A 17,756-nucleotide genomic window follows, 5' to 3' on the forward strand; every position below is an offset into this window, starting at 1 on the left:
CCGCCCTCCCCACCCTTTCTCCCTTCCTCCTATTCTTAGGTTGTAACTGGGTTATAGCTTTCATGTGAAAACCCTAAATTAGTTTCATAGTAGGGCTGAGTACATTGGGTACTTTTTCTTCCATTCTTGAGACACTTTACTAAGAAGAATATGTTCCAGCTCCATCCATGTAAACATGAAAGAGGTAAAGTCTCCATCTTTCTTTAAGGCTGCATAGTATTCCATGGTGTACATATACCACAATTTATTAATCCATTCGTGGATCGATGGGCACTTGGGCTTTTTCCATGGCTTAGCAATTATAACAGGGCTGCAATAAACATTCTGGTACAAATGATTTTACCAGATTTGTTATGATTCGATTTTTGGTCTTCTGGGTATATGCCCAGAAAATACGTAGACTTGATATCAGAACAGAATTAATGACATAGTTCAACTTGATCTGTCTTTTCAAGTTTTACTAGAGAACACGTTAGTCTTTTTTTCTTGTTATATTGCTGCTGGGTAATGAGCATCTCTTACAGTGAGTTTTACTGCTAAGATCAGCCCTGCTCAGTAGCAGTGTCGTCAAACATCCTGCTTTCAGTGAATTTAAACTGATTTTTAAATTATATCACAAATAGGGTGTGAAGGCTAAGACTGCATCGTTCAATTCATTCCATCTGAGAGTATTACACATAAGGCAGTAGGTATGATGCTAAAAGAAATTTAAAACCTTTTCCTGCTGTTTTGGTTGAAGCAGCCCCATATTTTGTTTATTTAAGTTGGAAATAACTTGAAGTTGAGATTTCTTTGGTTGATTCCTGTTGCTTCATGATGTACTTTGTGTATGACAAATTCTAACTATTTGAACTTTATCTCAACATTTTAGTTCTCGTGTTTTGTCTTTTTGCCTTTGAGGTGATTCTGTTTATCATGAGGCATAACATAGTTGTAAATTATTCATAGAAAAGTCTGCTTACACTTACTGACTTAATAAAAATTTACCATGGTTTCTATGTATGTATAGGAGATGTAGAAAATCTGTACTTATTGATTTTGGTTTTAATGCTTTTTCATCTGTAGGCACATTTATTTCTTTAATAGGTGTTTGATCTTATATTGTAAAAAAGTTTGGCAGCATTTACTTGATGACATATGTATCATAATTTATAGTTGTTAAAAGATAAGAAGATTTTTTTTCTGTCAGAATAGACTGTAAGACAGGAAATACTTGGTTTAACAGCCAACATTGAATGATGAAAATTATCCATTAAAAGTGCACCTTATGATTGTGTTACTTTCTTTTTAAAAAGATATTAAAAAACTGACTGAAGATAAGAAAGACGGCCTCAGGCAACTTGCAATGACATTTCAGCATTTCATGAGAGAAGAAATACAGGATGTTTCTCAGCTGCCACCTTCTTTTGACATTTTTGAAGCCTTTGCAAAAGTAAGTGTTAAGTTTTTTATCTTTGCTAATTCCACAAATCAATCATTTACTTCTTAATTTCTTGTTGGTTACAAAAATGTCTAGAACCTTGACAGGAAATTCAAGGTGTTTTAATGCCTTAGATCACTCCTCTACCTTCATGAGTAGAATATGGAAATGTATTATGGATATTGAGAAGGTTGTAAATTACTCTGTTTTATTATTATTATTATTATTGCCTGAGCATGTTCATTGTGAACTCTCAAAACTTACCGTTGGAAGAAAGCATAGGCATTTTTTTCCTCAAAAGAAAATGGCATATCCCATTATTTCTTACTAATGAACTTAACTTTGCCATCACGTTCTTTGAGTTTTATGGTAGTTATTTCAGCACAGAGCCTGTCTTTGAAGTGAAAAATTTATTGGAATCCAATAATTAATAATTCTTATTAAGTGAATTCTAAATAATATGAAAGCGAACTATTTCTGATTTCAAGATAAGTGTCTAAAACCTGTTTAATGTTTCAGGTAATTAAAATCCTAGGTTAGGGATAGCAAACAGGTCTTATTTATTATTTCAGTTGTGGTCTGTTGGTAATAGCAACCTGAAGTGCCCTTTTTTGAAGATAATTTTGAGGGTTTGTCTTGGCCCAGGGAAGAAGAGTATAGTGATGGATTCTTGGTATCTGCCCTTGGAGGAGGAGGATGGAACTGGGTATCAAGACCCTTCCCTCCCTGCTTGGTGTCTGTTCTCCTTGCTTTCTCATAAGATGTGTTTCTGTTTTAATATTGACCATAGTTTAACAACAAGTAAAATTTTACATTTAATGGTGATTTTTGCCATGACTATTTTAGTAAGGTGTATTTTGAAATTTACCTGTTTTTTTAAAAATTTAAATATTAATTTGCTTGCTAGAGATTTATTCTAGTTTTTCTGACATGTATTTTTATTCTGTAAGGTATGTTTTTATGATTTTCTGATTAATGTTATCTGAACATTATATTCTGATTTAAAATTGATTTTAAAATATAGTTGTTACATATGCATCTGAGAAGTTTTACTTTGTAAACATATTATGACCTTTAGTAGTATCATGTGTACAATGTACATAGATTCTTTTGATGTTAAACATTGAAAGACAAAAATATGCCTTGTGATGACTGTTACTTCATTCCTAGTGTTAAGTTTGTGGCTACGCTGTGACAGTTATTCCTATTGTTAGAAAATGTTTAAGTGCTAATAACTAGTGTTATTAATATTAATCAAAAAAATTTAAAATAATTTCTATCACTAAACTTAAAATGTGAATTACTATCTTATTTCTCTTGTTTCTTTTTAAATAATTTTAATCTTGTGTATCTTATAATGAAATTCTCATGTTTAGGGTGAAAATTCTATTGCTATGATTAAGTGGGCATATATTTAATAATATGCTAGCCTATATGATATTTGTTATCATTACAAAAGTATTAACAGTTACATCTTTCTGATTTGGGGGGTGCGTAATTGGACTTAGAAATATTATTTATGCCTTAAAATGTAGATTAGTTATGGGGAATATACTGTTTACCTATGTTAACATACGGCTTGTACTTTGGTGAAAGTATTGTTAATATTTTGTAATTTGTATTTTCTGCATGTAAATACATCCTTAAAAGATATCACTCTCCCCCTCCTCCTTTTTCATCTTCTTCAGAAGAATAAAACTATCTTAAATTAAGCTAAATAGTATCCTGCAAATCTTAGGGATGAGCTGCTGAGCACAGAATTGCAAGTGTGTGATGGTGCTGATCGTGTGGACCTGAGTGGAGAGCACTCGGCAGAGATTTTATCCCGATCTACCACCCCTCCCCCATTTCACTGGGTGCAGAGTTAATCAAAGTGTACTCCGTGAGTGACTGCTCTGTGCGTACAAACTGTCTGGTAGTTCTAGCAACATGTTGACCTGCCTTCCTCAGCCTAGCAAGCTCATTTTTAAAATTATGCTGTGAGGAACACTGGCTTTACCTGGACTCAATAAATAAGGTTCGGTTTTACGTTTTGCTTTTGGTCCCTCTCATTTATGCTCATTCATGTTCTGTACAGGTATTAGACATGTCAATCTTAAGTTTTAGCCCATCTCATCATGTGAAAGGCATATGGAATTCTGAGAGTTTTTCTAAATTTGTTTGCATTTTAATTTTTTGACTTTAAATTGTGGGTATTTTTAAACATATACAAAAGTAGAGAGACTAGTATAATGAGCCCTCATGTTTCCATCATCTAGTTATCTAGTTTCAGTAATTTTCAAACTTGTTTTATATCTGATTTTTTTTTTTTTTTTTTTTTTTTGGCCAGAGTCTCACTGTGTTGCTCTCAGTAGAGTGCTGTCGCATCACAGCTCACAGCAATCTCAAACTCTTGGACTTAAGCAATTCTCTTGCTTCAGCCTCTGAAGTAGCTGGGGCTACAGGCACCTGCCACAACGCCCGGCTTTTTTTGTTGTTGTTGCAGTTGTCATTGTTGTTTGGCAGGTCTGGCTTGGGTGTGAACCCACCAGCCTCTGTGTATGTGGTTGGAGCCCTACTCACTGAGCTATGGGCACCACCCTGATAGCTGATATTTTTAATTCTTAGATTTCACACAGATGTTCTTTTTCTTTATTTGGATTTCCAAATCTTCATTAGAATTAGTCTTTTGTTATCAAGACTCTTGTCCTCCTGAGAGGTGTTCATTATTAAATTCACCTAGTAAATTCAGCATTTTTTTTCATTTTGTATGCAAAGTACTCTTGATGAAGGATTATAGAAGGATGTGGCTAATTCTAAATCTGAAAATTACCTATCAAGGTAAAAAGTCTCAGTTGGTCACAAGTCTTACTTCGGAATATGTATGTCTTTGTCAAACTTGAACTTGCCCTGAAAGGAAAGGGATCCGTGGAGAATGAGATAGTTCTTAATCTTGAGAGCGTGTCTCATTATCTACTGAGCTGATGGCTTTCTCTAATGGCAGCCCATGATTAATGCATGAAAAGTGGCAGTTTATGTTTTGCATCCTTTAGAGTTTCTGGTGAAAAAATAGTATTTCTGTTCTCTTGGACCAGGTTTTCAGTGCTGAATGTGTTTCTGCTGCTTAAGTCTTGATTTTACCTGGAATTTTTTTCCTCATTACCTCAGAGGCCTTATTGTGTAGTCATTTTGTGGGTTACATTCCCAGGTCTTCCTGTTTTTCACCTACTTCTTAGCACCAGTATTAATTTCCCACTCCTCAAACACACATAAAACAGAAAATCTGGGGTTTAGATTATAGGAATGTGCTCTATAAATATATCCTGTCCACTTGTAAGTTTGCTGCCTGGCTATAAAAATTAAGTGATATGAGATACAGGAAGGAGAAATTTTTCTAGAGGTGGTATCAAGGAGGACCTCACATTGGAAGTAGAAATTGCCATACATTTCACATGGTGTTGGAGAATAGTTATGTCCAGTGGTCTAAAAATGCTGGTAAAGAGAGAGAGAGTACTTATTTCTGTAACCCTCTGATCTGAGGGTAATAGCTTGACCTTCTCTGGAGAAAGTTTGAAAAGGAAGTTATTACCTGATGAATACGGGTTTTTAATTGTATTTAGTAATTACAATAAGAATTTGAATAAAAGCTTGATGTTTAAAATGTTTGTTTGTATTAAGTGTAATAGAAAAGTAGTGAGGGGTAGAGGTACCTCTAGAATTTATTTTATTTTATTTTTCGCATTTTTTGCCGGGGCTAGAACCCACCACTTCCAGCATATGGGGCCAGCGCCCTACTCCTTTGAGCCACAGGCGCTGCCTGGTACCTCTAGAATTTTTATAGAGAGGGGCTGCCAGCTGATGATCTGGTAGATGGAGAAATGAGAGCGATTTACTTGCAGTTTCATTTGAATAGTGTTTTTTAAACTTAGGTTACCTGTTCCTTGGGATGTGTGACCGAATGAAAATAAAAGTATAAAGTGTGAGGAATGGAAGGTGGTGATCACCACCGATGGCAACAAAGGTGGCCAAAGGGTGGCAGGTGCACTGGAGATGTTTGTGAGAACACAGATGTGATTATTTATGTGCTTAGGAAAAATAAAGGCTAAGTCCATCCTTTCTGGCTCTTTTTTATTTAGAGCAGAGAGTATGTGTGTGTCCAGCTCTACAAGCCTTTCCCCCTCTCACCCCACACTTTCGTTCCTTCTATTTCCATCTTCAAACAAATTTCCTTGAACTGTTTATAAAACCAGTGGATGGTGCCCCATGATCGCATTAATGTACACAGCTATGATCTAATACTAATAAAAAAAAAAAGAAAACTGCAAAAAAAATTCTAATTTTAAAAACTAATTCCTAAAAATTAATGTCACTTAATTTTGAAATGGATTTATCTTGGCATGACAGCTGCTGTAGTGCAGTCTGATGATTGGATCCTGAACATTTGCTACAAATATAGGAAATGTATATACTCATAATCATAAGTATAAACCTTAAAAGGTCACAAAATTATAGTTAGACAAGACAAATTTAAATGGGAGACTGAAGAATATAATGGTTAAGTCACTTTGTCCAGATAAATAAAATTCTCTTAGTCCCAATTTTTTTTTTTTAGTCCCAATTTTTTTATCTGTAAATAGAAATAATAATATTATCTACTTCATAGATAAAAATGAGGATCAACTGTAAGGTGCTTAGTAGGGTGTCTGACATATTAATTTCTACTCCTATTGCCCCCACATCTCAGTTTTATCTGTATCTGAATATAAAACTTCAGGGCCCGCTATCTCCCTGTCTGATGCCAAGGGTATAGCCAGTGCCGACTGTAAACTAGAGCCTCAGATGGTTGCTCACAGCATGCTCAGTGCTGGTGTCTCGTGGGATGCCGAGAATTACCTGTCTTGTTGAGAGGAAATTTTGCAAACAGGAAATAGTATCTTTCTCTTACTGTCTTGGCTTTAGCCCATAAGCTACTGTGGACAGAAATTATTTATTGTTGTCTCTACTCCTAACATCGACATGATTTCAGAGTAGTTTATTGGGATTTCACAAAAGAAATGTGAAAGTAGGCTTGCTGTGGTTAATGGAATCTTTCTCACACATGCACCTTAAAAGGATGAAATTAAATAATTACAGTGCTCTTGTCACATTTTAATTCTTTGAAATGGCATGGAATATATAATATCTCTGTGTTTCATTCCTCAAAATTTATATTGCTACTTATTGGCAATGGCTACTAAAACCTAAACTTAATTTCAGTAGAATTGGTTTTTAGGTTGTTTTTCAGGCACAGGGAAGATTTTTCTGGGGACTCTTGTATAAAAAATATACAACTAATTTTTTTCTAGATTTATAATTTTTTTCCCTAAAAATGCATTTGGCAGACTGATTAGAAATATGTTAAGATGTGAAGAATAAGATAGAAAATGAACTCATTGCTTAGAACGTTTCAAAAACAGACATTAAATTGGAAGTAACAGGAATAATAGTGACCTCCCTGACCGCAAAACATATGTCATTGTTAGTGTTTCCAGACTCGCATAGCACTGTTAAACTTCATAATGTTGTGCAACTGCCACTGAATTTTTTGATTAGAAATTTCACATCTGTTTGAGAAGATGTTCCCTCTCCTTTTCTTTCAAACAAAATAGTAATTCTTCTACTAGCACGTTGGCACATATGTGACCTTTGGTGCTTTCGTTTTCAAAATCTAATTTTTAATGCTATTAGCTGCAGCTGGTTTTGCAATAGATACTGGCTAGATAGATTTGGAAGTGAGTATTGTAGGAAGTGTTTTTTGTTCTACAATACTTAAATTTTACATTGAGTTTCATTCTGAGTAAATTCTTTTGTATTGGGGAGAATTCTTGTTTTCTTGGAAAACCAGTAGAGAATGTGTTAAAACAAGAATCTTGCTAATTCATAATATGAAAAAATATGATTTAATATTTTAAGGTGTGGTAGAAATAAGACAAATAATTAAGATATTATATTCAAGATTGCATCCTTGCATTGGGATGATATATTTAGAGCTAGAAGAGTGTTAATAAATAATTTATGTCATATTCTACCTTAACTTCATAATTTTCTAAATCAACAAGGAGGAAAAATTACTCAGTAGTTCTTTTTGTGTTCTTTTCATTCTTTGGTGAACAGTGTACCTCACTGAAAAGCAAGGGCAAAGTTGATCATGTTATCTTCAGTTTTTAATCTTGAAATGGTTCTGTCAGCCGTCTCATTCTGGTCTACTGGTGCTCTATTATTTCAGTGTTGATGGGAGGCTAATTTGTGGGAAGAATATTGCTTCTGTTGTTGTTTTGAAAGGTTGGAAGTGTGTTTGCCACTTGAGAGTTTCAAGTTCATGCGGGACCGAATTTTAGAGCTTTTTTTTTTTTTTTGAAGTATTTTCTGTACATGTTTGTTTGGTTCATTTGATTTAGTGCTTGGTTTCAGTTCATTGTTTCATTAATTATTTTCTGCTTTAATTATTTGTCAAGCTCTGACAGTGGGTTTTTGAGGTCCCTGGCAGTTAGGGCAATGCTATTTATTTCTTTTCTTAGCTCTAGTAAAATTTGCTTTGTGTATCTGGGATCTCCTGTATTGGACATACATATGTTTGGGGTTACTATGTCTTCTAATTGAATTGCTCTCTTTACCATTCTATAATGACCCTTTCCTTACCTTTGTGGCTTACAGTCAATTTTATCTGATATGAGAATGGCTACACGTGCTCTCTTTTGATTTCTACTTACATGGAATTTTACCCCATTTTTTCATTTTGAGTGTCTGTGTATCCTTGTGGTTTAGATGTATGTCTTTTCTGGAGATAGCAGATACTTGGGTTAATTTTAGAGCTTTTTTGTTGATGAGCTTGCTTAGGCATCACTGTGATAGCATGCTATAAAGAAGTAAAGAAAGCAATCTTTTGAATTAATAAAGTGATGGATTATCTAATTACAAAGTTGATGTGAAATGACGGTATGGTAACTTTGACTGCATTACTAAATGATCCCAGTGACTGATCAGATGTGCCTGGGTTCCATTAAGGCAAAATATACCATTAAATATTTAATACTAAAAGCGAGCAGACACACCAGGATTGCTAACCTCCAGTCACCAGGGTGCCCGTGTCTATGTGTTTGGCAGTAACTGCTGGGGATGTGACATGTGACATTTCTCTAGTAGGTTCAGAGCAGCTGCTAGAAGACTTGGTTATTGAGATTATGCTTTTCTTCTTGTTTTAAGTAAAGCAGGCAAACAGTCAAGATGCTTAACTGCACACAGACACAAATTATGAAATTATGAAATGGTGATGCATTTATGACTTATATTTTTCTTTTTTACAACAGATTGAGTCTCAAAGTATATTCAGTTACCAGGGGTCCTCAAACTACAGCCCACGGGCCACATGTGGCGTTGTTATTGTTATTTGTTCTCATTTTGTTTTTTTACTTCAAAATAAGATATGTGCCGTGTGCATAGGAATTTGTTCATAGTTGTTTTTTTTTAAACTATAGTCCGGCCCTCCAACGGTCTGAGGGACACTGATCTGGCTCCCTGTTTAAAAAGTTTGAGAACCCCTGCTTATTCTCAAAAGTATTCCTCTACTTTGAAGTAAAATAATATTTGTAGGACATTTTGACATTTGAAACTAAAAATGTCATTATTTGAATTTTCAATGATGATGTTTGTTTACTGTGTTATTTTTAGCCATTCCATTAATATGTATTTTCATTTTTGTGTAAAAAAACCAACAGTGAGTTGGTGTATGTTTATCAGAGTTAAAAATCAGATGCCAGTTAAGTTCTGAAGTTTTTAAAGATAATTAGTAAGTTCTTAATTAGCATTTTAATTTTTATCTGCATTGGTCAAGGTTATTTGCTTACATAAAGGCTAATGCTTTGATTAAAAGTATTGATGGATAAACGTGTTTGCCAAGTCTTGTTGCCTTATCCTTTGGAGCATATAACTTGCCATTAATTCAGATAGAGGTAATTTTTTTTTTTTGAGACAGTCTCACTACGTCATCCTCGGTAGAGTGCCATGGTGACACAGCTCACAGAGACCTCAAACTCGTGGGCTTAAGCGGTTCTCCTGCCTTCACCTCCCAAGTAGCTGGGACCACAGGCACCTGCCACAGTGCCTGGCTATTTTTTTTGTTATAGTTGTCATTGTTGTTTAGCAGGCCAGGGCCGGGTTTGAACCCGCCAGCCCTGGTGTATGTGGCCGGCACCCTAACCACTGAGCTACGGGTGCCGAGCCTGAGTAATATTTTTTAAATGATAGTATGTCATTTTGAAATGGCTGAGGTTACTGTCATTGCTTTGGCTTTTCTTTTAATGGCAAAAACTTTCACTAGTGTACTGTGTCTCTTTAATAGAGTAGGACTACTTAGAGTCAGGAATTACAGCTTATTTTGAATTCCTAACAACCTTCATAGTGTACAGAGGTGCTTAATTGTTGACTGAATGAAGGAATGCATGAAAACTGTATCCCTTTTCTGTTTTGTGGAGAACACATTGATAAATATTTTTTAAAAACACATAATGCAAATATACAAGACCAGGCAAGAAGAACTCATTAATATCATAGTAAAATTCAAGAAGTTTAGTAAGATAGTTATTATCTAAGACTCATAGAGGCTGACATTATTCTCAACTCTTCAGGAAATGATGAATCATTATATTATTTATTCCAGGGTTCAGAGAACTTTTCCGTAAAAGTTCAGATAGTAAATACTTAGGCTTTGCAGGCCAGGAAACAAAGGTGACTCTTATAACTGTCACATAGTGATGGTGATTTATAGTCTGTGACGAGAGCACTATTTGTGATTTTTCTAGCAGCTTTCTTTTTGTTTCTTGATGCAGAGTCTTGCTCTGTCACCCTAGGTTGGAGTGTGGTGGCACAATGATAGCTCACTGTAGCCTTGAACTCCAGGCCTCAGGCGATCTTCCTGCCTCAGCTTCCCGAGTAGGTGGGACTATAGGCATGTGCTACCATGCCTGCTGGTAGCTTCCTTAAAAAAATTATTTTAAATTGACAAATAAAAAGCACGTGTATTGGCGGCACCTGTGCTCAGGGAGTAGGGCACCAATCACATACACCGAGGCTGGCAGGTTTGAACCCAGCCAGGGCCTGCTAGCAAACAATGACAATTGCTGCAACAACAACAACAAAAATAGCTGGGTGCTGTGGAGGTGCCTGTAGTTCCAGCTACTTGGAAGGCTGAGGCAGGAAAATTGCTTAAGCCCAAGACTTTGAGGTTGCTGTGAGCTGTGACACCACGGCACTCTACCCAGGGTGACAGCTTGAGACTCTGCCTCAATAAAAAAAAAAAAAAAATCATATGTATCATGTACAACATGTTCTGAATTATGTATATATTGTAGTATGTCCACATCAAGCTAATTAACATAACAGGGTGTCCATAAAGTTTGTGTTTAATTTAAATTAAAAAAAAAAGGGAACTTTATGACACCCTAAATATTATTACCTCATGTGCTTATTATGGCAGCTTTTATTTTAACTTTTTTTTTATTGTTTGGAGTTCATTAAGGGTGTTAAGAATTAGGTTATACTGATTGCATTTGTTAGGTAAAGTTCCTCTTATAATTATGTCCTGCCTCCAAGAGGTGTGCCCTACACCACAATCCCCCATCCGCTCCCTCCTCCCCGCTCTCCGCTGTGGTCTGAAAGCCCCCATGGACAGTATGTAAGTGAACAGGTGTGGCTGTATACCAGTGAAACTTGGTTTATAGATCCTGCACATCGATTTTCATATAATTTTCACATATTCCCAAATAGTCTTCTTATTTTCCCTTAACTGTTCAAAAATGTAAGAAAACATTCTTGGCTTGTAGGCTCTACAAAAGCAGGTGGTGGGCCAGATTTGGCCTGTGGTCTATTATTTGGCAATTCCTGAATTATCATTTGTGAGCCAGAAGATTTTTTATACACGATAGGAAATGGAATATGCTATGAGAAAATCCTCTAATTAAAAAAAAAGATTAGGAAATATTTTTTCTATCTTCTAACAAGACATTAGTTTCTATAGTTTTATATTACTAATCACATTTGTGAGGATAATATACATACATTGTTTTGTGAGTTTATTTTTTTAACTCTACATTAATTCAATAACTGTAGAAACATTTTAATTCAATAATAAAGTAGAAGAGCTGCAAGTGATTTCCCTAAAGAGAGAAAAATAAAATATAGTCTTATGTACTTAAAACGATCATCTTGTATTATTATTATTATTATTATTATTATCATCTTTAGAAATGGGTCTTGCTGCGTTACCCAGGCTGGCCTTGGCTCCTGGGTTTAAGTTATCCTCTTGACTCTCAAGTTCCTGATTATAGGCATTCTCCACTGTTGCCTGGCTTGCTTTCATTTTATTATTATTATTGTTGTTTTTTTCTTTGAGACAGAGCCTCAGGCTGTTGCCCTGGGTAGAGTGCTGTGGCATCACAGCTCACAGCAACCTCCAAATCCTGGGCCTAAGCAATTCTCTTGCCTCCACCTCCCAAGTAGCTGGGACTACAGGTGCCCACCACAACGCCTGGCTGTAGTTCTCATTGTTGTTCGGCAGGCCCGGGCTGGATTTGAACCTGCCAGCTCTGGTGTATGTGGCTGGTGCCTTAGAGCTACAGGCGCCAAGCCTTGCCTTCATTTTTAAATTAAAGGTGTAGTATTTTGTTATTTTGCCTTGAACATAAGATATGACTTTGTATTAGAAATATTTTGGTTACCTAATGGAGGTCCAGAAGTTTGTTGGATTAATCAGATCATTTTCTTTGATTATGGGTTATTATCTCAAGCTTTACATTGTGATTTGGCCCTTTCTATTTCACATGAGAAAGACCTTTAATGGAAGAAAAAAACCAAATATGTTTTAGATGGCAAATATTAGTAATAAAGAAAAATTGTGATAAACTGCTCTTTAAATTTTGTAGCAGGCACAGAGTGATATTTTTGAGGGCAAAAATCAGACATTGCTATTTGATCTTATAAAAGCAGTTGAATTTGGAGACTGTTTCTCCAAGCCAGATTATTTAAAAAATATCTTAAGCAAGGGAAACAGTAGCTTTCCTGCTATCTTCAAAGGTAGATTTTCATTAAAAATTTTATGTTCATTACCTAGTGTTACATGTTTAAAGACATATTCATAAATTCCTATTTATAAAGCATGATGTAGAAAGACAGAATGCCTTGTTATATTAGACAAACTGATTATGACTTATCATCTTGAAGAGCTTCATAATTAGAGTGCTAGGCTTCCCTGGTACGGCTTGGAGCTAACTCTCCCTGGAAGAGGGAGTTAGAATTCAGGGTTAGAATCCCTTATCGGTTTGGGTTGTCTGCATGAGTGTGTGGTAGGGCCAGATGACGTTGACATGAAAAGTGCTCTTTGACTCCCGGTGCCTCGTGGAAGGACACAGTGTATCTTCTTTCATCCTGTCTATTGAAGTCCTCCTTAGCTCAAATTTTTGCTGAAATTCATCTGACTAGGATAGATCTTTTCCCTTTGTAAAATCAGGAGTCACTGGTATTTTCCATGCCAATAATTTGGTGACGGTTAATACTCTCTATTTTTTAAATTATGGATCTTTTTATCCCATTTAGATTTTAATCTTGAGAGCAGAATTCAGGCGTTCCCGATTCTTTCCTTAAGCATAATAGAATTATACAATTTTAGAATGGAAAAGATCACAGAAACTTATCTGGCTTCATAGCCTCTCTGCTTTTTCTACTTTGCCTTTTGCCATGATGTATCCATGGCTGCTCCGAGAAGGGAGGGTACATAGTTGCTGGTCACAGAAAGAAAGCTGCAAGTTAGGTCTTCTGAGCTCAGTCTAATGCCTTCTTTTTGTTGATACTCAAGAACTAGAAGTAAAAATGTGTGATTGCAAGAGGGACTTTACCTAACAATTGCAATCAGTGTACCCTCAATGAATCCCCAACAATAAAAAAAAAAAAAAAAAAAAAAAGAAGTAAAAATGTGGTAACAGCAAATAGAAGTCAAATTACAAAGAACTATTTCAGTAATATCTATTTCTCATATTGAATTTTATCTGTAAAAAGCCAGAAAATTAAAAATAAGTTATTAAATAGTTATTGTTCAGCGTCTGAAAGTAGATTGGTTTGTATCCAGTGATCAGTTTTACTTTCAGAGTTTCTATATGTCTGTTTACATGACTGTGGCTTTTCAGATCACCTGGATACCCTCCCTTCAGATAACTCAGTTATAAACAACACTGCTGTATTACATACTTGACAGTATGTACATTTTTCTTGTTTCTCCCATTTTGGGGCCCATATTTGCTAAGAAGCCAAAGAGTATTAGATAGTGGCCTAAATCTTATACTAATAGATCAAGGGATAGTTGAGGAATTTATAGTACTTTTCTCAGTGTTTTGTTTTGTTACGTAATTGTTAAAAAATTTTAATATTTTACAAAGTACTTTAGCATAAATCACTTTTTCTTTCCTACCACAGTCCTTTTGCAGAGGAGAAAATACATAAGGTCACACTATTTTTAAATAAAAGAGAGCTTCAGCATGGGTCCCTTGTTTTCAGATTTCATATTTTCCCATTCTACCATACCTCATTCTGTGAGTTTTGTGTTACCTCTCTGATTCTGAACTATTAAGCCTTAGAAATAAAATCCAGAATGAAAGAAAAAAGAATATTTGATAATATTTCCCTCTTGTACTAAAGCATTGCTCTAGGCAAAACTGTAAATTATTTCATCAGGATCTCTGCCACTTTTTCTATAGGTGGTACATCATGTTTTACCTATCTCTCTCCCATCTATTCAAATCTAAGTAAGTGCTAAGTTGGTTGGGAGGAGGGTGGGTTTTTCATATCAAATGGTTCTGCACTGATTCTTGCCACAATTTATTAAAATAAAGATAACTGGTATGGAATTAGCATGGAGTTAAGCTACCTTTTGAAATCTACATTCTATAATCTTGAGGACTGCATATTAAAATATTAATTATTCAAGAGCCCCTCAGCTTGGGCCTGTATTATTTCAAAGCCATTATTGGGTGTGTTCCCCTCCCCCCCATGATTTATAGATACATGCATTTATAGATTAAAACTTTTTATAATGCAATATAGAGGAAAATCCTCTTTGGCATTATTAGCACCTTTTCCTTTTAGATGTATTTATTTGACCTTAACATTTATATCTAATGTAAATGGCATGGACAAATAATTTTAAAATGTTATTTTTGAACGAATACTTGTTAACTGAAAGAAAAGCATCAGAACTCTCTCTCGTGCTCTCCTTCTCTCTCTCGTGCTCTCCTTCTGTCTCTCGTGCTCTCCTCTCTCTCGTGCTCTCCTTCTGTCTCTCGTGCTCTCCTTCTCTCTCTCTCGTGCTCTCCTTCTGTCTCTCGTGCTCTCCTTCTCTCTCTCGTGCTCTCCTTCTCTCTCTCGTGCTCTCCTTCTCTCTCTCGTGCTCTCCTTCTGTCTCTCGTGCTCTCCTTCTGTCTCTCGTGCTCTCCTTCTGTCTCTCGTGCTCTCCTTCTGTCTCTCGTGCTCTCCTTCTCTCTCTCGTGCTCTCCTTCTCTCTCTCGTGCTCTCCTTCTCTCTCTCGTGCTCTCCTTCTCTCTCTCTCGTGCTCTCCTTCTCTCTCTCGTGCTCTCCTTCTCTCTCTCGTGCTCTCCTTCTCTCTCTCTCGTGCTCTCCTCCTCTCTCTCGTGCTCTCCTTCTCTCTCTCTCGTGCTCTCCTTCTCTCTCTCTCGTGCTCTCCTTCTCTCTCTCTCGTGCTCTCCTTCTCTCTCTCGTGCTCTCCTCCTCTCTCTGGTGCTCTCCTCCTCTCTCTCGTGCTCTCCTCCTCTCTCTCGTGCTCTCCTTCTCTCTCTCTCGTGCTCTCCTCCTCTCTCTCGTGCTCTCCTTCTCTCTCTCTCGTGCTCTCCTCCTCTCTCTCGTGCTCTCCTCCTCTCTCTCGTGCTCTCCTCCTCTCTCTCTCGTGCTCTCCTCCTCTCTCTCTCGTGCTCTCCTCCTCTCTCTCTCGTGCTCTCCTCCTCTCTCTCTCGTGCTCTCCTCCTCTCTCTCTCGTGCTCTCCTCCTCTCTCTCTCGTGCTCTCCTCCTCTCTCTCTCGTGCTCTCCTCCTCTCTCTCGTGCTCTCCTCCTCTCTCTCTCGTGCTCTCCTCCTCTCTCTCTCGTGCTCTCCTCCTCTCTCTCTCGTGCTCTCCTCCTCTCTCTCTCGTGCTCTCCTCCTCTCTCGTGCTCTCCTCCTCTCTCTCGTGCTCTCCTCCTCTCTCTCGTGCTCTCCTCCTCTCTCTCTCGTGCTCTCCTCCTCTCTCTCTCGTGCTCTCCTCCTCTCTCTCGTGCTCTCCTTCTCTCTCTCACACGTACACCAGCCTTCACCAGAGCTGGATCACGTGTCACTGTCTATGATGTCCCCTCCTTGTGTACATGGGTAGCTTTACAAATGGGCTCAGAAATACCTCAGCCTGCCAAAATATTAGTGTTTCCCTATCTGGAGAATGCACACCTATGGCTCACATTTCTTTATTTTTGTTGTCATGATTGCCAATGGAGTCTTTCTCATAAAATCTTTCCCCCAGCTCGATATCAAGAGTTTTTCCCATGTTTTTTTCCCCAGGACTTTTATTGTTTTGTGTCTTAGATTTAAATCAATCTTTTATCCATTCTGAGTCAGTTTTTGTAAGTGGTGAGAGGTGTGGGTCCGGTTTCAGTCTTTTATATGTGGTTATCCAGTTCTCCCATTGCCATTTATTGAACAGGGATTCTTTTCCCAGTGTATGCTTTTATGTGGTTTATCAAAGATCAGATGGCAATAATTAGGCTGGTTTCATGTCTAGATTTTCTGTTCTGTTCCATAGATGTATGTCTCTGTTTTTATGCCAATACCATCACTGTGGAATTACAGTATAACCTGAAGTCTGATAAAGTGATGTCTCTGGATTTGTTTTTATTTCTAAGAATTTTGTTGGTTAAATTTTATTTTTCTGGTTCCATACAAGATGAAGAATGATTTTTTTTCAAGTTCTTCAAAGTATATTGTTGGTATTTTAATGGAGTTTGCATTAAATCTTTAGATGGCTTTGGGTTGTCTAGACATTGTAACAATGTTGATTCTTCCCAACCATGAGCATGGTATGTTCTTCTATTTGTTAATATCTTCTGCTATTTCTTTTCTCAGGGTCTTATAATTGAGTCTCTCTAGGTCCTTCACATCCTTTGTTAGGTATAATTCCAGGTATTTCATTTTCTTCGAAGCTACTGTGAAGGGTATCGTTGCCTTGATTTGATTCTTGGCTTGGTCATTATTGGCATATATGAAGGCTACTAATTTGTGGACATTGATTTTATATCCAAAGATATTACTGCATTTCTTGATCACTTCCAGGTATCTTGTGGTTGGGTTGCTGAGTTTCGTAAGTATAAGATCATATCATCAACAGAAGAGTGAGAGGTTGGCCTCCTCTGCCCCAGTTTGGACACTCCTTGATGTCCTTCTTATGGCTGATTCTTTGGCTAGGACTCTCAGCACTGTGCTGAATAGTAGTGGCAATAGTGGATATTCATGTGTGGTTCCAGTTCTAAGTGAAAGTGCTTTCAGTTTTACTCCATTCAGTATGATGTTGGCTGTGGGTTTGTCATTGAAGACTTCAGTTTAAGAAAGTCCTGTCTATGCCTGTTTTCTTAAGTGTTCTTACCAGAAAATGATGCTGAATTTTCTGCCTCTGTTGAGAGGTTCATATAGACTTTGTTTTTACTTCTGTTTATGAGGTGAATTATGTTCATGGATTTGTGTATGTTGAATCACCCTTAAATCCTGGTAAAACCCTTCTGATTATGATGTTTTTATTATTTATTTATTTATTGACAGAGTCTCACTATGTCACTCTCAGTAGAGTACTGTGACATCACAGCTCACAGCAACCTCAAACACTTGGGCTTAAGCGATTCTCTTGCCTCAGCCTCCCAAGTAGCTGGGACTATAGGTGCCTGCCACAATGCCTGGCTACATGATGTACTTTTTAAATGTGTATCTGTATTCTGTTTGCTAGGATTTGATTCAGTATTTTTGTGTTGATTTTCATCAATGATGTTGGTCTGTAGTTTTATTTTTTTGTAGGGTTCTTTTTGTTTGGGTGACATTTGCTTTATAGAAAGAGTTGGGGAGGGTTCTTCCTTCTCAATATTTTGGAATTGGTTCTGCAGTATAGGTATAAGCTTTTATTTGACAATTTGGTAGAATTCTGATGTAAAACCTTCCTGTCCATGACTTTTTTTTGTTGGGAGTTTTTTTGTTGTTGCAATTCTGATGCTTGGTAACAGTCTATTCAGGAATTCTAATTCTTTTTTGGCTAA

The 17,756-nt window shown here is 36.8% G+C and overlaps 1 protein-coding gene across 2 annotated transcripts in view; it reads left to right on the top strand.

The window, feature by feature from the left end:
- SMYD3 (SET and MYND domain containing 3) overlaps window positions 1–17,756 on the top strand; it is a 607,450-nt gene that overhangs the window by 148,382 nt on the left and 441,312 nt on the right. For both annotated transcript variants that reach the window (XM_053605887.1, XM_053605888.1), the window contains exon 5: window positions 1,296–1,432. In XM_053605887.1, coding sequence (XP_053461862.1) covers window positions 1,296–1,432 — 137 coding nt within the window. The remainder of the gene's footprint in view (window positions 1–1,295; window positions 1,433–17,756) is intronic.

Source organism: Nycticebus coucang, chromosome 10 (assembly GCF_027406575.1).
Source record: "Nycticebus coucang isolate mNycCou1 chromosome 10, mNycCou1.pri, whole genome shotgun sequence".
Classification (NCBI taxonomy): domain Eukaryota; kingdom Metazoa; phylum Chordata; class Mammalia; order Primates; family Lorisidae; genus Nycticebus; species Nycticebus coucang.